This window comes from Alosa pseudoharengus, unplaced genomic scaffold, assembly GCF_046254945.1.
Source record: "Alosa pseudoharengus isolate Yale_2024_CS ecotype anadromous, Long Island Sound unplaced genomic scaffold, YU_APseudo_1.1 YU_APseudo_1.1_scf_3, whole genome shotgun sequence".
Taxonomy (NCBI): domain Eukaryota; kingdom Metazoa; phylum Chordata; class Actinopteri; order Clupeiformes; family Clupeidae; genus Alosa; species Alosa pseudoharengus.
The window spans coordinates 20,912,226-20,935,220 of NW_027468718.1; the positions used below are offsets into that span (position 1 = coordinate 20,912,226).

The following is a 22,995-nucleotide window of genomic DNA, read 5'->3' on the forward strand; positions in this document are numbered from 1 at the left end:
TAAAAAGTACAACACAGTGATGCTCTTTCTTGTTTGTTATTGTTACCTCTTACGGAGCCTTTTGTGCTTGCGTGATATCTTTAATTTATGCCTGATTGTCATTGTTTCTGACGTGCAGATTTTAAAAGGTCACCGGGTGGCTCCCAGTCAGAAAATGAAATGTCTAAACACTGTTATCAGCAGTTTGATTGTGTTTCATGCTGCCGCGGCCCCCAACATGACTAAAAGTGACAACGCGGTTAGCTCTATTGGAAATACCTCAGGAAAGCTGACAAGCAATTAACTTGGTAACGCGTCTTGGACGCTAGAAGTTATGGGGGCGGGGAGTGGGCTTGGGTGGGGGGATCTTTTCAACTCTAATTATAAGTGTGAACGGTGGCGAGCGGTGCTGAAGTGCATCAGTCTGTGCCCTGACCTTTTTGAGAGCACTAAAGAAGCTCATTCTCATGCCCATTAGTCATGCTTGTCGGAGGGATTCTTTTTCTTTTTTTTTATTTATTTTTTTTTAAACCTAAAAGAATTACGCAGTGGGACGTAAAGCGGAATGCATATTTCCATTTTTCTGAAACATCGACATCTATACTGTTGCCTGGGGAAATTTTGTCCAGCGATTGTCCTCAAAATGCACTTCTATTTTTAATTTGTAATTAGATTTTTGCTTTCGCACCCCTTGTGAAATGCAGTAGAAACGGCCGGATTGAGTAACTTTTTCTGCTTCTCTCTCTTTCTCTCTTTTGTCTTTTCAGCCGTTCCTGTCCCAGGAGTACTTCAAACAGGCCTTCCCTCTGCAACAGAAGAACCAGCAGGAGTCGTCGTTGTCTCAGAAGAGCCAGAAAAAGCACTCATCTTCCTCCTCATCTTCCTCTTCCTCGCTGCCTCTTCCTAAACTCTCGTCTTTAGAGAGCATCTCCGCCGCCGCCGCCGCCGGCGGCCACAAGCTCCTGTCTCCCTACAGCAGCGCCCACTCCAACCTGTTCCTGGCCGGCACGCTGCTGGGGCATCCGCACTCGCCGCAGGCCAACGGGGTCATCCAGAGCGCCGTGCAGGAGGCCCCCCTGGCGCTCATCACCAAGCCGCGCGGCCACGGCCGCACCCCCGACAGACCCCTGCTGGCCGCCACCAGCCCCCCCTTCTCCACGCCCGTCAACCTCACCACGGGTGCCCGCGAGCACTCCCTGTCAACGCCCACGTCCGCGTCGTCCACCACCGTCATCTCGGCCTCGGCCACGGCGGGGGTGCCGACGCAGGCCACCAGCTCGCCCAGGCCCCGCAAGGGCAAGCCCAGCAAGGTGACCATGATGGCGCCGATGGCAGCGGCGGTGGCGATGGGGCCCAGCCCGGGGCAGCAGAGCCACCTGGTGCAGTCGCTGGTGGACCTGTTTCGCGGGACTGAGTCGGACATCCCCAGCAGCAAGGACTCCAATGACTCGGCTGAGGATGAGGAGGACTGGGACGATGATGATGAAGACGAGGATGACGATGACGAAGATTCAGATGACAGCCAATCAGGTCAGCCAGTCATTATTCATACCTAAGCTGTGCAATGTCTGTACGTGTAGGGTTTTTAAACAATGCGTTTGACTGCTACTGTGATACTTAATACGGCTTAATGAGATTAAACATAGGGCCTTAATTTGTGATTTGACGCATGGATGAAACATTATTCACATTGCTGGGCAAATGCATATTAGATTAATAAAATAGAAGTAGTAAATAACTAATAAAATAGTCAGAATGACAAGACGTGTCAAAACCAGGTTTATTATAAGTCACAGCTATATGTTCCACCTTTCTGTTAATTTATCCTCTGGTCCTACGTTTTCCATCCCCTTCCCCTCAGACTCTGAGAGCAACTTGAGTGACACGGATGCGTCCGAGAGCCTGAAGGAGCGAAGCGAGAAGGCCACTGACACCGAGGCGGAGAGGACCCCACTCAAGCTGACCAAAGCCTCCAGCCTGCTGAGCTCCTCCGCCAGCCTGTCCGCCGGCCTGTCCCCGCTCAACCTGCAGGTCATCAAAGCCCCCAGCATGACCACGCCCACCATAGTGACCAGCGCCTCGACACTGGCCTATCACAGCACACCGTCCTCCTCCTTCTCTTTCAGCCCTTCTCCAGGTACGGAACTTCCCTGCAGTCTGTCGGAGCCCTTTGTTTTGTTTTTTTAGGGCGATTTGACCACAGACTTCTGCAACCAGGCTCTAGGGCTTTTCAGATATTTAATTACTGTAGATGCCAGTAGCACTCAACAATCTTTCTATAAACTGATGCGGTCTCATATCTTCAGCTCAGCTATAGATCTATTATTTCTCATGCAAAGGGCTGGCTTGATTATTGTACAACAATAGCTCTACAAACGCTTGGTTTCAGTTCCTGGGGAAGTGATGCCTATATTCATGAGAAAAAAAAAAAGTGCACTTTAGCTTCACTGCACGGTATGTTAGTCTGAAGAAGAAAGCCATGCACCGACTGGCTAAACATAAGGCAGAGGAAGACTGGAGAAATGGGGTTTGTTACAGTGAGTGAATGAGCTCCAGAGATGAAGTGCCTGTGCTTATAAGCGTCACTCATGTCTTCTACCCCCCCACCCCACCCCACCCCACCCCTGTACCCACACCCCCCCGCCAGGCTCAGGAGGGAGGAGGAAGAGAGTGACAGACGAACAGGAGCTGAGGCTCCCTCTGGAGTTGGGGTACGTCATACACACACACATTAACATCAACACAGACACACAAACACACACACACACACAAACACACAGTCACTCACACTGAGCTGGCCTGCGTCTGGGAAGTCTGACTTATTCATGCCGAGAGTGGGGGAAAACAAATAAAGGCAGGGTTTTAGAAGTGGGTTTGGTTAAGTATATTTGACTCACTTGAATGCGCTTAACTCGCATCGATACAGCAGTCTGCTTTCTCTTACACACACATTCACTCTGATGTCTGTTCGATGTGCATGAGTGTGTGTGTGTGTGTGGGTGTGTGTGAAGCTAGCAGGTGGGTGAGGGGGGGGGGGGGGGGTGCGGAGGAAGTGAGACGGTGCTGCAGAGATAGGTAGGGTTAACCACATCCAGTCTTGACACAGACACGCAACACCCTAAAACAGCAACTGATCCGCCAGCCGGTCCTTTCATCTGCCAGAGGATGCTTTTCATCGGCAGAAGCAGGCCGAGACGACAAAAAAAAGCAGACAAGAGAATGGACAGAGTGATCGAAAGAAAAGAAAGAAAAAAAGAAAGAAAGAGACGAGAGACACAGAACTACAGACGCAGCTCACTGTATCAGTCTCATCTCAGCCTCACATAAGCTCCTGAGCCGCGCTTCCTTTAGCAAAAAAAAAAAAAAACAGGCGTAAAAAAGGGAGGAATAATAATAAAAAAAAAAAGGATGGCGACAGGCCAGGCGTGGCGGAGGGGGGATTGCGGTGGCTCACCTTGGCACCTGTCCATCCTGCTGGAGGTTTCATTACAGATGGAGGGGAGCATGGCCAGACGCAGCCCCCAGCGGACCGACCAGCACAGGCCACAGCTGCAGCCAGCTGCAGGGGACACAAACACACAGCCCCTCTCACGCTTCCTTTCTCTCTCTCTCTCTCACTCTCTCACTCTCTCACACTCACTCTCACACTCTTTCTTTCCTGTGGTTATCTCTCTTGCTTTCTTTGTCACCTTTCTCTGCCTTTTTTTTTTTCTTCCTTTGTCTTTCTTTCTCATCGTCTTTCTCGCTTTCTGTCACTCTCTCTAACATTCTGTCTTTTCCCCCCCTTCTCTCCTTTCACTGTTTTGTATTTCTCTTCCCCCCCCCCCCCCTCACCTTCTCTTCATCTTTCTTTCATTTCTCCTATTTCCCCTCTCATTCACCCTCTTTTCCCTTCCTCCTCTCTCTCTCTCTCTCCTCTCTTTCCCCTCTCTCTGTGATTGTGTGAACCCGGCGGTTACGAGGCGCGAGGGCAAGGTCCTGACCCCGGCCAGGTCTCCCGTCCCCGGGCTCATTGTTATAAACAGCCCCGCTCTCCGCTCGGCGCTCTCAAGGACACGCTCAGTATTGACGACCTGCTGTCAGGAAACCGCGGGCAGCGCGCGGCTGCTTTGAATGAATGATGAACGGGAGGGAAATAGGATCGCTTCAGCCGAAACCCTCCTTATTTGTCGCCTGGCTTGCATACCCAAGGCCACCAACCCTGCCGCGTTATTTATTTTTATATGTATTTTTAACACATGCGTAGGATTGATTCCAGCCACTGTTTGTTCACACGCGTGCTTTATTTTGTTGGTGTAATTACTGTTATTCATGGGGGGGATGTGAGGAGTGATTGCTGATTGAAGATGAATAGCTCAGTAATGGCGGTTGGCGGACCTGATGTTTTGCGCAGGTGGCAGAGGGAGACCCGCATCAGGAACGTAGGCGGGCGTCTTCAAGGGGACGTGGCGTACTACGCTCCCTGTGGCAAGAAGCTGCGACAGTATCCAGATGTTGTTAAGGTAGGTGACACATTGCGAAAAAATAATATTTTCAGCTAATTAAAAGTTTTTGATGATTAGAAATGTTGCAATGATACACATAACAGTGAACCTGGGCAACTGAGCTAGCCTTGATCTCAGGCCATTACAGACGAGTGAGAACTCCCCCGTTTGGAGTGTGATAGGTTTATATTGTCAGTGTTGAAAAGGTTTACATGGTCAGTGTTGAAAAGGATTATTAAGCTGAATATATTTGACAGTAAAAGTAATTAATGAAGGCATTTTGTATGTTTTTGTTTTAATGACCAACCTAATTATATTTGAAATGTATAATGGCTGTTGAATTTAATGTGTTTCCATTCTAATGAGTTTTGAAAATTGGAAATATTGCTAGATAAAATAATGGCCACTGAAAAGTGCTTTTTTTCTGTTATTTGTGTTTTTTCTGTCTGATTTAATTTCCCCCCTTTTATTATGTGAATGGTTTACATTTTGGAATAAAATAATTATGATAATGGAACATTATTATATGAAAAAAAAACATGATCCACTCAGTACTGCTCCACTTGACGTCAGTAGCTGCTTGGAGCTTGGTGACCATAATTCTCAGGAAAAAAATGTGTTTCCTGGCTCACAAAAATTCTTCACTGTTTTTTTTCCTGCAGTATTTGGCCAGAAATGGAATATGTGATATCACACGTGATAACTTCAGCTTCAGCGCAAAGATTAAAGTTGGTGACTTCTATGAAGCCAGAGAGGGTCCTGAGGTAAACCGAATAGCCACTAGCTACTGCCGAGCTTTATCTGCTTATTGATGTTTGGAGGCTTTTCACAACTTTAAACCTAAGTCAAAAAAAAAAAAAAATCTGAAAATCCTCTCATAGAGAAACAGAAGCAGAAGTGTGTCTGTTCGATCCACACTAGGGGGAAGCATGAGCCGCATTAGTCTCATGTGGTTGGGCCTTGTTTGCATAGGGCTTGCAGTGGGTCCTGCTGAAGGAGGAAGAGGTCATTCCCCGAATCTTAGCCATGGAGGGAAGACGCGGGCGTCCCCCCCAACCTGACCAGCAGCAGCAGCAGCCGTCCCCGGGCGAAAGCTCCCAGAGCAGGCGCAGGAAGGGTCGTCCGCCCAACGTGGCAGACTTCCCCAGCCCAAGCGATGCCAAGCTCCTCCGCAAGCTTGAGGCTCAAGGTGCGGTTCGTTTAGTGACTCCACGTGTGTCAACACCTTTACTCACATAGTAATTACATGGGAATTGCTGTCTGTCTTGTGCTGTTTGCCCTTGTGCTGGGGATCATCCTGGGTTCAAATGCAGTTTGAGGCACAGGGGATTTTCCTGGCCCTTCCTGCTCCACAGTGCCACCTTTTGGCGGATTTCTGAAATTATTTACTAGGCACTATGTTTATGGTGAATAGGCCATCACTCCCAGTGACAGTCGCTATTAAGGTGCAGGTGATGGCAGAAGAGGTGTGGTTGCCACCATTGTAGGCATTATTTCAGGACTGTTCCCATCATGGCTGTCATATGATAATAGGTAAGGGATGAATAGGGGGAAAGAGTCTAATGAAAGTTTCTTTTACCTGTAGAAATTGCACGACAGGCCGCTCAGATTAAAATGATGCGGAAGCTCGAGAAGCAGGCCATGGCCCGGGCTGCCAAGGAGGCCAGGAAGCAGCAAGGTGAGTGGACACTCATCACTTCCTCTCCACGCACACTTCGTGCTCTGCCGTTACCTTCTCCCCCACCGAAAGTCCCTCCACATGAACCCCCCCCCCCCCCCCTCCACACACATATACACACACACACACACACAAACACACACACACACACACACACACACACACGTGGCCCATGCACAGATCTCACATCTGGCCTTTTTGTTTGGGCCTTTCCATGCAGCCATCATGGCGGCCGAGGAGAAGAGGCGTCAGAAGGAGCAGATGAAGATTCTCAAGCAGCAGGTGAGAAGACCTTTGTCTGTTTTCCTCTTTGCCTTCCTCTGGGAGAGCACATCGCTTTTCTGTTCCCTTTTTCTTACACAATGTGACATGCTCTTCCTGCGTGTGCATGAGAGGCGAGCTTTGTTCCCTCTCGCAGAAGAAGATCTGAAGGCACGAAACAACGCTTTGAAGAGCACCCGTGTGTGATCTGCCTTTTAAACCCCTTTTAAAAACAGGCCCCTTCACACATGTGTTTTAAGACGCCTTTTGTTCTAGCGGCTGCAGTGTGTATTCCGAAAGCAGCCGATATTCTCTGCACCATTTAAAAAGCATTACTTACCCAGATATGGCAGCGAAGGGGCTGCAGATTCAATCCATTAATTCTCTCCTGCACTCATCCGAACAGGAGAAGATCAAGCGGATTCAGCAAATTCGCATGGAGAAAGAGCTTCGGGCACAGCAGATTCTTGAGGTATGGCCAGAGTTCCACTACAACCATCTTTAGCCAAGCACATTCACGCCCTCTGAAAGAGGCACACTAAAAACTCTCCAAGCTTATGTATTATTTATTTTTTATTTTTTATTTTTTTTGCTTTTGCTTTATTTCACAGTTATTCACTAAATCATTACTAGTAAAAGGCCAACCCATATGGTGTGGATGCAGGAGTAAACTCTTGTTTACCCAAGTCTGTGAAAAAGGTTCTATAAATAGATTTGATTTACTTGCGTAAACAACATTAAGTATAGCAGCGTGGCCCTTTGGATATGCTTGTCTGCAGTCCCCTACTCAGGATATGCGGCTGTCATTGTTACTGAGGCAACAAGCTGTCTTAGTCGCACCAAGTCAAAGTCTCCGTAAATCGACACGGTCAGCAAGTGGGTCTAACAGGATTTTTTTTCCGCGTCTCGTAACCATATATTGGAATTTCGCTTAATTTATTCCTCACACCTCCCTACACTTTTAAGCCCCCCCCCCCCCCCAAGTGTTTTGCTTCCATTTTAATGGGCTCCAATAATGATTTTCATTTACTGTACACCCTTATGGTGTTAAACAGGTTTTTTTCTCCCCCCTCTGTCCTTTCAATCAAGCGGTTTGCCAAGTTAATCCAAAATCCTTGACATTGACTTTGTGTCATATTTATTAAAATGAGCACTCGGTGCTGGGGTTAAAACCTCCAAATGTAATCGCTTTGTGCGTGAGTTCGAACAAAGTTTCTGGCTTTATTGCGGTCATGAGGTGCATGCAAAATGACGCTTGTGTGTGAAAAATGTGTGTGTGTGTGTGTGTGTGTGTGTGTGTTAAGAACCGTTTAACTGTTTACTATGATGCGGCTGCCTGATCTGTCCCAACTGTTTCACATGCCCAGGCCAAGCGGAAGAAGAAGGAGGAAGCGGCCAATGCCAAAATCCTGGAGGCTGAGAAACGCATTAAGGTTAGATGAGTCTCTCTTCTCTTTTAATACATTTGTTCTGCCCTTAAAGCAAGCCAGCATACATGATGGCAGAAGTGAAATAAGTCTTGACTTGAGTCTTGAGTTTTTCTTTGCTGCAGCTAGAACCCATCTGATAAAAGAGAGAATGTAAACACAGCTCAGAGAAAGCAGCAGCACATACAGACTTCTTCGTATCCAACCATGAGAGCCCAGTGTTGGCGAAACCATCATGTGGTTCATCTTTAAGTGCCATAGTCCTGTCAGAGAGCACATTAAGAGCCCGAGCCAGGCTGCTCTGTGGTAATAACCAGCGTTGGTGTGGAGGCAGCGCTGGAAGTGTGTGCCCTGGCGGTGCAGGGCGTGACTCCAGCGTTTGTGTTTGGCATCCTGGCCCAGCTCCACGCCTGTCAATCAGATTAGAGGGATTTGAACCCTTCAGAGGAATAAGTGCTGCGGGAAGTAGAAAGAACAAAAAAAGAAAGGAAGAAAGAAAGGGGAAAAAAACCTGGCAGTTCGAGTGTCAGCTTTTTTTTTTTTCCTTCTTCTTCATCTTCCCCAACACCCCCCCCCCCTTCTCGGTAATGGAAATGAGAGTCTGTTTGGGTTTTTAATTTAGTTTTATCTTTTTTTTTTCTCTCTCTCTTTTCTTCCCCCCCCCCCTCTCTTCCCTCCCGCACTCGTTCGCTGCTGCAGGAGAAGGAGATGCGGCGACAGCAGGCAGTCATTCTGAAGCACCAGGTGGGTATCGCACTCCAGCACCCTGCCACACCAGTCACTTCCACTCTCGGCTCCCGGCCTCCCGAGTGTCTCTGGGGGGAAAAAAGGGCTTTTCTGTTTGATGTAACCACTCCAAAAAATACTCCGTGATTTTTATTTATTTTCATGTTTTTTTTTCTTCTCCTACTCTGCCAAGTTGTTTTTCCCTTGCCAGCCTTATGGTGTATTGGGTTGCAGCTGTCTAAAGGGTGTGGGGCTGGCTGGGATCCTTTATAAAAAAAAAAAAAAAAAAATGTGATTTATGACTGAATTTATTCATTTTTTTCTGTCTTGTAATACTTTGCCAACTCTTTCTCTCAGGAGTTGGAGAGGCTTAGACTAGATATGGTATGGGTATGTTTATTTTTGTACATCTAACATCTGCATTGTGAGTTGGTTGTGATATATGGTTGTCATACCAGTGCATAAAGTATAGCCGTGGCTGCTGTCATTCCACATTCCTTCTGCATGGCTTTCCGGCAAGGTGCGTTGCCTACATCTGCTTTGTAATCTCTGTGAGAAAGACCACCTGGTTTGCCATTACACCCAATTCCTTTTTCTTTTGTGAAAGTTATTTCCCCTGTAAAGATTTGATGTTTCATCAGTCTGCAATGCACTCTCACAGTCTGAAAGGACTCATCCATTTCATTGTGGACTTATCTATTTCTGTGTTGTGATTCATTGTACCGTCTCTGAATGCGTGTTGGCCTGCGATGTTCCTTTTGAAGTGAGCGAAGCTCTGCTGGGCCCATAAAAAAGCCCCTTCGTCCCCCTCTGAGGAGCAGCTGTCCTGTCTGGCTGCTGACCTCCGTCCAAATCCCCAGCATCAGGGCGGCATTCCTTCATTCCACACTCGTTTGGGGTTTGATATATGAGAGCTCTCCAGTACCCCCCCCCCCCCACACACACACACACACATAGGCAAATAGATATACATTGTAATATGAGTGCAGACACACACACACACACACACACACATACACACATACACAATTAGTTAGATTCTCAAAAACACTCACACTCCACAGACACTTGTAATATGAGTACACACACACACACACACACACTTAGTTAGATGCTTAAAAACACTCACACTATCCACGCACACTCTAAAATCCTTGCCGGCACACACCCAGTCACAGACAGACAGATCCACACTGTCTGTTTCCACTCGCGTGCATCAGCCCTCTAAAAAGCACTTAAGTAATGAGACGGAAACAAAATGGCCGCGAAGCAGTGGCAGCAGCAGGCGGAAATCATCTGTCCCGTTTTGAGTCAGCCGCCGAGCACAGATAAAGATTTCCTCTCAAGGCCCCTCTCAGACCGCCCTTTTTAATCCATAAACTATTAAAAGTAACGCGCCATTATTCATGCATTTGCCTAAAATCTTAATTCGGGGAGAAGGGCCATTGATCGCGGCCGAGCTTATTTCCAACCCCATTTAAAATTGTACTTCCTTTGTACTCAGAGATGACAAACAGGCCCTTGGTAGCCTCCGGCGTAATGGATAACACATGCCGTAATTGAAAAAGTTTCCTACTCTGAGTGCCCCCCCGCCACCTTCCCCCTTACTCCACATTGCCTGCCCCCCACCAGATGCAGATGTTTAGTTAACTGACCGCTACGCTAGCAGCCAAGCCTGTTTGCTTCCTCACACTGCCTGTGCAAACAGGTCTCCGAGCTGAGCGCTAACTCACACTGTATGCTTCCTCCTCCTCCTCCTCCTCCTCCTCCTCACCATTCCCACTCCTCTCCTCCCCTCCAGACAGTAACTGTTGCTTCCCCACCTTTTGCTTCACTCTTCCCACCACCACTGGTGTTGTGTTCCTCTCTGTAAGCTCCTCTCAGTAATCCACAAAGCCAGGCCATTTGTTCTCGCCGTGTGTGTTTATTTGTGTTGCTTCTGTTTTTTTTTCGTTTTTTTCTTCTCGCTGTGCTATATTTGTTTGTGTCGATTTGTTTTTGTGTCCACATCCGATGCACTCTTTCTTTTTTCTGTTTGTCTTCTCCTCCTCTTCCTTCTGTCTGTCTCACTATATTTGAATCCTCTTCTCCCTTCTTTTCCTTTCATCTGCCTCTTTTCTCTCACAAACCCTGTTTCCTCCTGTCCTATCCCCTATCCTCTCCTCTTCTCCCACTTCTCTCTCTCTCTTTCTTTCTTTCTCTTTTTCTTTCTTTCTTTCTTTCTTTCTCTGCTTTTGTCTCTCTCTGATGCCTAATGTGTTTGTGCTTTTGTCAGGAGAGGGAGAGGAGGCGGCAGCACATGATGCTGATGAAAGCTGTGGAGGCCAGGAAGAAAGCCGAGGTACACACACACACACACACACACACCACTACACTCTTTCAGACTCCTACAAGCTGCTGGTCATCCTGCTCCTCCCCCCTCCCTCCCTCTGGCCCATCCCCCCCCCCCCCCCCCCCTCCCCAATCCCTGTCTCTCCCCCCAGAGTATATGGACTGTGAATAAAACTGAGAATCCGGCCTCGCAGCAATTTTCTGTGAAAGCGCCGCAATTTATAAGCGCGAGGCCCGGCGCTCCTGCTGAATCGTAATGACATAATCCTTAACGCGATTGTCTGCGGCAGCAGCGATAGCACGCACTGTTAACTCTCTCTCTCTCTCTCTCTTTCTCTCCATCTCTCTCTCTCTCTCTCCATCTCTCTCTCTCTCTCTCCCCTTCACCCCTCCGTCATTCGGCTGCAGGAGAGGGAGCGAGTGAAGCAGGAGAAGCGTGATGAGAAGCGCTTGAACAAGGAGCGCAGGCTGGAGCTGCGCAGGCTGGAGCTGGAGATGGCCCGCGAGCTGAAGAAGCCCAATGAAGACATGTGCCTGGCCGATCACAAGGTAACGGCGCCTAATCCCCCCCCCCCCCCCCGCCGGATGGATGGAGGCTGAGAAGGGCCATAAAGCCCCGTGTGCGCGAGCAGGATATGAGCAGGCTGCTACTAACCCTCAGAAATTGATTTTTTTTTACCCTCTAAATGCAGAAATGTGCATTTGCCCATATCACATTCATTTACCATAGATACCATAGATTCTTATACTGTTTCCTTCAATATATATAGGCCTATAAAGGCTATATGATGAGCTTTATTTTCCCCTCCCTGCCTGGAGTGTAAACTACCCTGACCTGACCAGTGGCGCCAGTCCCACTCCTCCTGGCCCGGCCCCTCTGCTACTTGGCATGTGTACAGGATGACACCGCTCCCTGATAGCATCTGCCGTATTGGGTTGCGCTGAGATGGGAAGGTCTGTGCGGGTCAGCGTGCTGCCACCAAGTGGCTCCTGACGTGAGGGAGAGCCACAGCTAGCCCAGCCCAGCTCAGCCCAGCCCTGGTGGTCATTACCTTGCATGTGGTGGAGCAGTAGGCTCCAGGGTGTCTGCTTTGTCCCACACAAGAGAGCAGCGCCTCACCTAGTCCACCAAATGTTCACATGGCCCAGTCCAGTCCAGTCCAGTCCAGTTCAGCTGCTGATGGAATAGACTCCCAGGGATCCCAGTGATGTATTTAATCTGTGGTTGCAAACAAGACTGTGCACCACACTGTACATCCTGTGTGTGTGTGTGGGAGCTGAGTCAGCTCCATTTATTTCCTGTCACATACAGCTGGCAATGGGGAAGTGCAACCGCACAGTTGCACTCATCTGCTCCACCTCTTGTCCGTGTGTGTGGATGAGTCTGTGTGCGGCATGAGTCGGTACACACTGGGCTTAGAGTTCTCAGGCACTGTACCAGAATCCAGGTGTGGGCCAGGCTGTTTGAGATTTGAAAAGAAATATTTATGTGATGGTTTTGAATATTTTTGCTAATGTACGTGTGCAAATGGTATAGTACATGAGCTGCACTTGCTACCTCGTCTTCCCCGCTCTCTCTCTCTCTCTCTCTCTCTCTCTGCCTCTTGGGGCAGCCGTGGCCTACTGGTTAGCGCTTCGGACTTGTAACCGGAGGGTTGCCGGTTCGAACCCCGACCAGTAGGAACGGCTGAAGTGCCCTTGAGCAAGGCCCCTAACCCCTCAATGCTCCCCGAGCGCCGCTGTAGCAGGCAGCTCACTGTGTCGGGATTAGTGTGTGCTTCACCTCACTGTGTGTTCACTGTGTGCTGAGTGTGTTTCACTAATTCGCGGATTGGGATAAATGCAGAGACCAAATTTCCCTCACGGGATCAAAAGAGTATATATATACTTATACTTATATATACTTATACTTATACTTGCGCTCTCTCTCTCTCTCTCTCTCTCTCTCTCTCTCTCTCTCTCTCTCTCTCTCCTAGCCTCTACCGGAGTTATCCCGTGTGCCGGGTCTTCTCCTGCCGGGCGCCACCTTCTCCGAGTGCCTGATGGTGCTGCAGTTCCTGCGCAGCTTCGGCCACGTGCTGGGCATGGACCCTGCGGCCGACGTGCCGGGGCTGGGGGCGCTGCAGGAGGGGCTACTCAACGCGGGCCCTGCCGCCCAGCTGCTCCAGGACCTCCTGGTGCGCATGCTCACCGCAGCCGTCTCCGACCCCGGCCTGCCCCCTGGACACAGGGTAAGACCCTCCGAGAGACGGACATTAATTTGGCTATTTTAGGAAGTATCGGAAAGCAAGCATTTGTGTGATGCATAGGGACTGATGGAAGACACTCTGACTTATAAGCACCAGTCTTACATCATACATATAAAAATATCAAATGAAAAACAATAATAAAAGAAAATGTACGCAAGCAGATGGCCAGGGATCCGATCTTTGATTGTCTTTGATTTGCGAAACCAAGAACTCTATCTAGAAGTCTTGCACCAGGGAATAAACAGACGTTATGTACACCTACTGTACCCAAGATTACTTATGCTATGTGCAACGATGCGCACAGGTTTAGCCATTCAAACAGAGCACAGGTAAACCAAGCACTCCTCATACCTCAACAGATGTGGAGAGCATGCAGTAAGCAGGACCAATTAGTGTGTAAGTTGAGCGCTGCTTGCTACAGAGGCACGTATGCACTACTGTGATTAGAACACACAAGCAGGCTGTTATCAGTGTGTCGACTCAGTATGGCTAAATGAATAGAGCTTATCTATTTCAGAGGCTAACTGTGTTTGGGGCTCTTAACAGGGTATCTACAATAAGAGCAGAATTTTGGTTCATTCCCAAAGCAATTTCACCCACGCTTAATCTTGAAGAGTTAGTCACGCTTTTTTTTTTCATTAGGCTTTCGATTATTTCTCCAAAAGCACTGCGTGGGGAAATTAGAGAAAGCCTCGTCTTTGTGGCAATGATAGGAAGGAATTATTTTTTTCTTTGAAAATAGAAAATCGTGCTCTTCAAGTTCTTGCACTCTCAATCACTTTCTCTCTCTCTCTCTCTCTCTCTGGCCCTCTCTCTCTCTCTCTCTCTCTCTGGCCCTCTCTCTCTCTCTCTCTGGCCCTCTCTCTCTACGTTTGGTTCCAGGCCAAGACGGCCTTGGGGGAGCACCTGACCAACGTTGGCATCAACCGGGACAACGTGTCGGAGATCCTGCAGATCTACATGGATGCCCACTGCGGGCCGCTGCAGACGGAGCTGGCGGCGCTGGCCCAGAGCCTGAAGACCAAGGCCTTCCAGGCGCACAGTCCGGCCCAGAAGGCCTCCATCCTGGCCTTCCTGGTCAACGAGCTAGCCTGCAGCAAGAGCGTGGTCAGGTGAGACTTCTAAGATGTGGCACACTCTGCTGGTAGAGGACTAGAATGTAAACACCAGAAATGATACATAATTGTTTTATATAAGCGGTGTATGTTTATATTTTACTTTATACATGCCTCATTTATTTATTAATGCATTCTTATCTATATACTACTTGGTAAGCTTTATGATAATGTTGGAATAAGAAATGACTAATCCAGTGATAAAAGGTTGTAACATTTTCTTAATGGAAAGATTAAAGGGTTTAACATTGGTTAGTCACTATTTTAGCCTGAGTCTGAGAGGCTGTAGAAATGCATACATTTAATCCTTTACCATGTGGGTTTTAGTTTTTTCTTTTTCTTTAAATCTGTTCTCTGAAGCACTGAAACAAACAGTCTTAATTAATGTAGGGGGAATTTGCCAGACGCATGTGTGTTATCTCGAGAGGCCAACTCACCGTGGCTGCTTTCAACGTATCAAAAGCCTGGTGATGGTGTCAGACTCTCTGGCACAGAAGAATCCGCGCTGTCGCCTGACGCACATCAACACTGATATTGTTGCTTAGCATTCAGCCGCTGTGCACCTGGCACTTGACATTGTTTGCTCTTGAGCCGAGACTAAACAAAGAAGGCAGAGATGAGAACTGAGCACTCTCTTTCTCTCTCTTTTCTCTCTCTCCCCCTCTCCATGTCTCCCCTGCAGTGAAATTGACAAAAACATCGATCACATGACAAACTTGAGGAGAGACAAGTGGGTGATTGAGGGCAAGCTTCGCAAGTGAGTATCTCTGAGGCCAGCTTTGAATACACTCACTCACACACACACACACACACACACACACACACACAAACTGGCATATTATTTTGCCTGTTGGCATACTGCATAATGCAGTCTGATAAAGAGTGTGTGCAGGCTGAAGTGGCCGTGTGCACGTTAGTTATTCTGTGTGCTCCTCTGCCTCTGCGCTGAAGGATGAGGAGCGTCCACGCCAAGCGGACGGGCAAGAGGGACAGCAACATCGGAGGGGAGGAGACTCCGTCCATGGGCACGCCCTCGGCCGGCCGCAAGCGCAAGCGGAAAGGAGGGGATAGCGACGACGACGAGGATGAGGACGAGGACAGCGAGGAGGACGAAGATGATGATGAAGATGACGACGTGGTGAAAAAAGGGAAGAAAGTGGAGACCTGTGAAGATGAGGTATGATTTCAGGCCGTTTGGCCGGTGTGTGTCTGTGAGTCTGTGTCTGTGTGGAATGTCAGTAATTAACGTGTTTGTTGATCTAGTTGAAAATGTGATGGTCATCTCCACTGGCCTTGTCTGTGGCTTTCCCTAACAGGATGAGATGGACCAGGCCGCCAGTGTGGAGGAACTGGAGAAGCAGATTGAGAAACTATCAAAGGTAAACATTAGCAGGATTTACTGCAAATCACATGACCGAAGCCAAGACTTTGGTCATATCAATCAGATTAACCGGATTAGCTCTCTATTGAAAAGATAGTGGTGTAAATCTGTACGATTAATAATATATCTGAGCAAGTTTCTGATTGGATTTAATTAAAAATGCATTCTCTCTCTCTCTCTCTCTCTCTCTCTCTCTCTGTTGATCCCTCAGCAACAAATCCAGATCCGCCGTAAGCTGTTTGAGTCGTCCGGCTCGCTGCGCTTCATGATGTTCGGGCAGGACCGCTACAAGCGGCGCTACTGGGTCCTGCCTCAGTGCGGCGGCATCTTCGTGGAGGGCATGGAGAGCGGAGAAGGTCAGTCACTGGCGAACTAAACACCGCCCCTTTATAGAGATATAAAACACACTCTCACGGGGTGCGACTGATATAGCCGTAAACGTGGGGAAAATTGAAACGGTACACTCTGACTCATGACATTTATTGGGAGTACGTCGTGTCATGGTATTTCTCCATTTTCGACAAAACGCCGTTCTCTCTGAACAGGTGCAAATCTCTTTTTATAGGAGTCACGCTTCTGTGACCTTTTTAATGCATGCCATCAGTATGCATGTCCTGAATCGGCCCACATCGATTTAGCTAGCGAGTGTGTGTGTGTGTGTGTGCGAGTGTGTGTGTGTGTGTGTGTGTGTGTGTGTGTGTGTGTGTGTGTGTGTGTGTGTGTGTGTGTGTGTTTGTGTGTTGATGCTGAGGGGCTGTTATGATCTTTTTTTCCTACAGGAGCCGAGGAGCTGGAGAGGGAGAGGGCGCGCGCGAGGACCGCCGAGCACGTCCAGGTGAAAGAGGAGCCGGCGGAAGACAAGGAGATGGCCGAGGAGGAGGAGGAGGAGGAGGAGGAGGCGAAGTCGCTGGGGGTCAGCGTGGAGGTCAAGCAGGAGCGCGAGACGCCCACCCCCGAGCGGCACGGCGAGGCGGACTCGCTCAACCTCTTCCTGCAGAAGCCCGGCTCCTTCTCCAAGCTCAGCAAGCTGCTGGAGGTGGCCAAGATGTCGCCCGAGCAGAGCAGCAGCCCCTCGCGGAGTCACGACGGCAGCCCCGCCGCGGCAGCAGGCACGGCCTCCGCCGGCTCCCCGGCCAACACGCCCACCACCTTTCCCAGCAGCCCCTCGGCCGCGTCCGGCGGCCAGCCCGCGCCTGCGGAGGCCAAGCCCGACCTGGGCGCTGCCTTGGCGCACCCCCTGCTCCTCCCCTCCTCTTACCTCAACGGCCCCGGCGGCAAGGCCCCCGGCGGCTACCCGCACCCGCCGCTCCTGCCCAACGACCAGCTCTTCCGCGTGCTGACCGAGAAGAGCGGCCACTGGTTCAGCCTGCTGCCGCGCTCCCCCTGCGACAGCTCCTCACTGACGGCCAGCCCCACCCCGCCGCCCGCTCCACCGGCCCCCGCGGCCACCTCCCCCACCCAGCCCACCCCTGCTGCCCTGCGGCCCAAGTCCCCCTCCTCGCTGTCCCCTCCCAACCCCTCGGCCACCTCTGCAGCCGCCACCTCCTCCTCCGCCTCTGCCTCTCCGAGCCCCAGCAACCCCGGCAGCTCTGCTTCGGCAATCAATAACTTCCCATTATCGCCTCTGCAGGTGCGCACACACCCCCCTGTGTCTCCCAATCTGTCATCTTGTCGCCCTTCATGTTGATTCTGTGGGATTATATTTCATGATGTCTCGGGAAGCACTCTGGAGATGTAGATTGGTGCCTTTTGTAAATGAAATGTCTTGTGGAAGTGCACATTAAGTTTAGATCACTTTTAATGTGGGACGCAGGCCAAGTCACGTTCCGTGTGTTCGTTTTTCCATGCTAGTGGTTACCGAATGTGCTTTGTTTTGACAACTGAACACGTGCTGTGTAGGAGTCCTCCCTGTGTTTGCCTTGCCGGTATTCTAGTTGTCTTGTTTTGAATTGCCAGTCATGCTTTCCCCCTTCTCTCCCCCGGCTCACAGCTCTTGTTTCCACAGGTGAAGTCGGGCATGAATTTAATGGGAATGCCCTTCTGCGGGTGGCCCCCGGGCATGATGAGCCCCAACCTGCACTTTCCTGGCGCCGGCTCGCTCCCCTCCGTGATGGGCATGGCGTACCCGTCCATAGAGGGCAACGGCAGCGCCAACCCCTTCCTGACGCCCAGCGCGGCCACCAGCAAGAGCGAGTCCCCGGGGCCACCCAGCGACAAGCTGCCCTTTGCGCCCTCTCCGGTCTTAGAGGTGGCCAAACCGCCTGACCACCCCTGCCCCCGGCCCATACCCGAGGGTGAGAGCACCACGCTGGCAGCGATTCTTGATGTTAAAAAAATATTTGAAATGTATGAAAATGAATTACAAATTGATTTATTTGTGTGTGTGTGTGTGTTGTGCTTGTACCTGTGTGTGTGTGTGTGTGTGTGTGTGTGTGTTTAGAAATGATGACTGGCTGGTGGAGGTTGGGGGACCAGGAGGAGCTGCGCTGCCTGGTGAAGGCCCTGCACAGCCGGGGCATCAGGGAGAAGGCCCTGCAGAAGCAGTTCCAGAAGCACATGGACTACATCACACAGTCCTGTACCAAGCACAGAGAGGGTCAGTCCTCTCCGCTAACACACACAGGCGCTCCTAGACAGGCATCCACAGGCAGTGTAACCAAGAAACAGGAAATCATGTGTAAACAGCAGAACAATGTTTGACTGTAGTATTTGTTTATGGTTTACTTTGATTCTTTTATAGTTAATGTGCTAAATGTTTTGCCACTAAAGTTGCAGCTGAAAGGAAGTATTTTTTCAGGAAATGCATCAGGAATGCTCTTTATGGTTGATGATTAATTGTACTTGGTAACTCAATTGTTGATTCCAGTCTGGTGCTATCCGTGGTGCCCAGTGCCCTGAGATTGACCCTGTGCTTGCTGGCCCGTAGTGTCTGAGAACTGACCGTGTGTTTGCTGGCCCTTTTAGTGTCTGTGATTGACGTGGCGGAGCTGGAGGAGAACCAGGTGACGGAGGAGATCCTGGAGAGCTGGTGTGTGGAGGAGCAGGCCATGGAGGTGGACATCGCCGCACTTCAGCAGGTGGAGGAGATGGAGAGGAAGGTCACTTCGGCCAGCCTGCAGGTCAAGGTAGATGTATGTCCCCAACACTGACCTCCGACATCTGCACTGACCTGAATAGTATACGACTAGAAATAATCTGATTTTCTGAATAATCTGGAGAATGTGAAACAATTTTTAGGATGACATTTGTAACTTCTGAATTAATTGTTTTTTGCTTCTTTTTTTTTTTCCAAATTAAGAACTTTTTTTTTTTTTGTTTCCGTTCTGCCAAATTCTTGTCAGTAATCATGGCTTTACATTTCAAAAGTTTCCTCTAGAGAGAAGGTTCTGATTTATTTTGCCAGTGTGAAGGCAGAAGAGAACACTAATGTTCCAGAAGAGAACCCTAATCATCTCCCTCTTCTCCCCCCCCCCCCCGCAGGGCTGGATGTTCCCCGAGCCGCAGTCGGAGCGGGAGGATCTGGTCTACCACGAGCACAAGCCCCTGGCCAAGCTGAGCCCGGTGGGCGGCAAGGCCTCTGGCGAGGAGCGTGCGGACGGCAACACTGGCGGCATTGCGCGGCGCCCCAACAACCCGCTCGATCTAGCCGTGGCCCGACTGGCCGAGCTGGAGCGCAACATCGAGCGAAGGTACCTGAAGAGCCCCTTAAGTACCACCATTCAGATCAGGCTGGATAATGTGGGTACAGTCACTGTCCCTGCTCCTGCACCATCCAGTAGTGCTGATGGTGATTGGTAGGTCATCCCCCTGTTCATTCCAGCGCCGCCTTCTGTTGCTACCCCCCCACCCTCCTACCCCACTCTCTGCTGACTGGAGCCTGCATCGCTGTCTTGTCCCTCACCCCCATTCCTGCACTCTCCTGCTATGCGCATCCTGGTCTCTGGTGCTCTCCCCCGTTTGTCACTGTGTCCACTCCTGAGAGGGACGTCCAGTCTCTCCACTCTCAGGCTGTTAGTGTCTGATCAGTCTGTGAAATCAACCCCCCCCCCCCACACACACACACACCCACACACACACACACACACCCCCAACCCAGGTGCATTCTGCTGGGAACTGTGGTGATTCATAAATCCATTGCATTGTGGCTGTGGCCTGCTACCACCCATACACACTTGTCACTGTCCAGCAGTAGCACACTGCATGCACACAGGCTCTGAGGGGCTGCTTGGACACTTCACACAGTGTGTCTGGTGGCTGTTTGACTCTCTGTGAACTTTTTTCGCTTTCTGCGGTGGCATGGTTGGCTCAGTTTATTATCATTCTTACAATTCTAACTGTGGGCTAGCCTTTGATGTCTCTGACCTCGGCTGCTCTGGTCTGGTTTCTCCCCCCCCCCCCCCCACACACAGTGGTCAAGAGGACGTGGCCCCAGGCATGAAGGTGTGGCGGAAGGCCCTGAACGATGTCCGCAGTGCCTCCCAGCTGGCCCTATGCATCCAACAGCTGCAGAAGTCCATTGCCTGGGAGAGGTCCATCATGAAAGTGGTGTGTGGTCTCCTCCTTACTGCACAGCACAATCTACACATACGAAAACACAATGTTTATGACCAACTTTCCCTCACGGGATCAAAAGAGTATATATACTTACTTACTGTCATGTCAGAGACGGAGATAGTGTAAATTGTTTCATTTACATTTCACTCAAGCTTGCGCCCCCTACGCCTTGCTTGCAGTATAAACGCTCAGTGAGGGAGACAAAAAAAGAGGGATTAAAAAAAAAAAGAAAAAAAAAAAAAAGAGGGATTTAAAAGATCTTCTACATAACAGCGATGCCATTTTTTGCGTTTTGTGTTTTTGGTGCAGTTCTGCCAGATGTGCCGTAAGGGCGACAACGAGGAGCTCCTCCTGCTGTGTGACGGCTGTGATAAGGGCTGCCACACCTACTGCCACCGGCCCAAGATCACCACCATCCCAGACGGAGACTGGTTCTGCCCGGCCTGTATATCCAAGGTACCGTCTCTAGCCCTAGTCACAGTCAGGCAGCACAGGGGCTCAGAGGAAATATAAAACCTCTCATTCAAGATGGTACATTGTGTTTGAATCGGAATTGGTCTGGAATTGTGCTCAAGTAGAAAGGTGCGATGCTCAATTTAGCTCTGAAGAAAAATGAGGCCCTTATTTAGAAGTAATTTAGGGCACCTGGCTTAAATGGGTAGTCTACAGGCCAGGCGATTGTCTGTGTGAGGAGGTCAGGTCGTGGCTGAATGATGTCTGCCCTGACCTGCTCTTTACCGTCCGTCATCCAGGCGAGTGGTCAGTCCCCAAAGAACAAGAAACTGCAGAGCCGAACCACAGGGGCAGCGTCCGGCACAGCAGCAGGAGCAGGAGGAAATGGTGGTGGAGGAGGAGGAGGAGCAGATAGAGGTGGAGGAGGAGCAACAGCAGGAGGTGGAGGAGGAGGAGGTAAGAAGAGCACTGAGGTGAAGAAGAGCAGGAGGTCATCAGAGGCCTCTGAGGAGGACGTGGCGAGCACTAGCAGCAGCACTCCCAAGAAAGCAGCAAAAGAGACCAAGAAAAGGAAAGCCGAGGAGAGTCCAGCCCCAGCCCAGCCCAAGCAGGACAGCCCTGCCCACGTCAAGAAGGCAAAGACTGCTGGTGTGGTCCAGGACAACGAAAGAGACCTGACTTTATGCAGGTAACTGAAATGACTACCTCTATAGAGTGACTTCTTGGTATTGCTGTATACAGGGTTGGGTAGTAACGGATTACATGTAATCTGGATTACGTAATCAGATTACAAAAATCAAGTAACTATAATCAGCCCAGATTACAATAAAAAAATTGTGTAATCAGATTACAGTTACATTGTTGGGGATTACCTGATTACATTTTATCATGGAAGCAATGCAACTTTTTGATGATAGCCTAGTTATCTTTTAATTCGACAAGCTTCGGGCTTGCCGGTTTGATCCCCGACCAGTAGAAAAAATGTGGGCGGGGGAAGTGGTTGAGCACTGCTCTCCCATGCCCACATCCACGGCTGAAGTGCCCTTGAGTAAGGCACCTAACCCCTCATTGATCCCCGAGCGCCGTTGTAGCAGACAGCTCACTGCTCCGGGTTGGTGTGTGCTTCACCTCACTGTGTGCTCATTGTGTGCTTAACCTCACTGTGTGTTCACTGTGCTTCACTAATTTGCGGATTGGGAGACCAAATTTCCCTCACGGGATCAAAAGAGTATCTATACTTACTAACTTATTTACTAATGGGGCAGGTCTGTCGGCACACTGCCTGATCTTTTCCTCCTAATCTTAATGTAACCTCTTGTTTTAGTGTTACCGTTTACTTTGAGAAAGTCACCAGGTCCACCTGGTTGAAAAACATCCCAAAGGAATAATTTTCTCACCCCCACAATTGAAATGGACATGGTGGCATTCAATCTCAGGCCATGTCCTGGGTCAAAAAAATCCAGCTAAAGCTAAATTCATTGTCCAGGTGTGCCCTTATAAAGGTTAAGCTGAGTTGTGCATGTTTGGAGAATAGTGATCCATGATCACATCCATGATGACTAAGTGATCGGTTTTGGGATGGGGAAAATTTCAACCACCAAAATACCACCCCCAAAGTGGAGAATAGCTATAGAAATGTATTAGTTTTGGGTGTTTTTCAGACAATGGGACCTGGTGACCTCAAAGTAAATGGTAACACTAAAACAAGGGGCTACATTAAGATTTTTGGAAGAAAAGATCAGTTAATTCACACAGGAATGCTTTACTCAGAGCAAAGAGATTTCTTAGATGTAATGAAATAATAAACAGAAAAATAGAATGAGAATTCTTTCATCAATTCAGTGGTGGTGTCTTTTACTTAAGGGACATATTTATTGAAGTAATCTAAAAGTAATCCTAAAGTAATCAGATTACGTTACATGTTTTTTGTAATCCTGATTACGTTACTGATTACAAAAATTGCCATGTAATTTGTAGTCAGTAATGGATTACATTTCAAAGTAATCTGACCCAACCCTGGCTGTATATTACCTCAGGTGTCGCAATAGCATATCTGGATTAATGTTAGTAGAAGTACTGTACATTAATGTTAGATTTATGAATTGCATAATAATTAGCAATGGTATTTTGTTCCTTAGGATACTGCTTGCCGATTTGGAGAGCCATCCGGATGCTTGGCCTTTTCTTAATCCGGTGAACGCCAAGGCTGTCCCTGGCTACAGAAAAGTCATCAAGAAGCCCATGGACCTTGCCACCATTAAAGAAAAAATTGCCAATAACCAGTGAGTAGCCACATTTTGTTTTTTGTTGATCACCCTGTCCATGCGGTATCCTTTAATATGGTAAGGGTTGCAACA

At 49.2% G+C, this 22,995-nt stretch overlaps 1 protein-coding gene across 13 annotated transcripts in view; it reads left to right on the forward strand.

The window, feature by feature from the left end:
* LOC143100389 (bromodomain adjacent to zinc finger domain protein 2B-like) overlaps positions 1-22,995 on the forward strand; it is a 69,345-nt gene that overhangs the window by 44,822 nt on the left and 1,528 nt on the right. For 2 of the 13 annotated variants that reach the window (XM_076263520.1, XM_076263519.1), the window contains 29 exons: positions 747-1,509; positions 1,841-2,116; positions 2,627-2,690; positions 4,373-4,481; positions 5,126-5,227; positions 5,436-5,652; positions 6,049-6,141; positions 6,362-6,423; positions 6,809-6,874; positions 7,770-7,835; positions 8,529-8,573; positions 8,913-8,945; positions 10,831-10,896; positions 11,295-11,435; positions 12,863-13,117; positions 14,018-14,247; positions 14,933-15,007; positions 15,202-15,427; positions 15,567-15,629; positions 15,843-15,987; positions 16,411-17,261; positions 17,622-17,925; positions 18,072-18,227; positions 18,596-18,762; positions 19,112-19,425; positions 20,041-20,176; positions 20,495-20,641; positions 20,938-21,326; positions 22,777-22,920. In XM_076263520.1, the coding sequence (XP_076119635.1) occupies positions 747-1,509; positions 1,841-2,116; positions 2,627-2,690; positions 4,373-4,481; positions 5,126-5,227; positions 5,436-5,652; positions 6,049-6,141; positions 6,362-6,423; positions 6,809-6,874; positions 7,770-7,835; positions 8,529-8,573; positions 8,913-8,945; positions 10,831-10,896; positions 11,295-11,435; positions 12,863-13,117; positions 14,018-14,247; positions 14,933-15,007; positions 15,202-15,427; positions 15,567-15,629; positions 15,843-15,987; positions 16,411-17,261; positions 17,622-17,925; positions 18,072-18,227; positions 18,596-18,762; positions 19,112-19,425; positions 20,041-20,176; positions 20,495-20,641; positions 20,938-21,326; positions 22,777-22,920 (5,705 nt within the window). The remainder of the gene's footprint in view (positions 1-746; positions 1,510-1,840; positions 2,117-2,626; positions 2,691-4,372; positions 4,482-5,125; positions 5,228-5,435; positions 5,653-6,048; positions 6,142-6,361; positions 6,424-6,808; positions 6,875-7,769; positions 7,836-8,528; positions 8,574-8,912; positions 8,946-10,830; positions 10,897-11,294; positions 11,436-12,862; positions 13,118-14,017; positions 14,248-14,932; positions 15,008-15,201; positions 15,428-15,566; positions 15,630-15,842; positions 15,988-16,410; positions 17,262-17,621; positions 17,926-18,071; positions 18,228-18,595; positions 18,763-19,111; positions 19,426-20,040; positions 20,177-20,494; positions 20,642-20,937; positions 21,327-22,776; positions 22,921-22,995) is intronic. The other 11 variants (XM_076263526.1, XM_076263523.1, XM_076263528.1 and 8 more) reach the window with 11 other exon arrangements.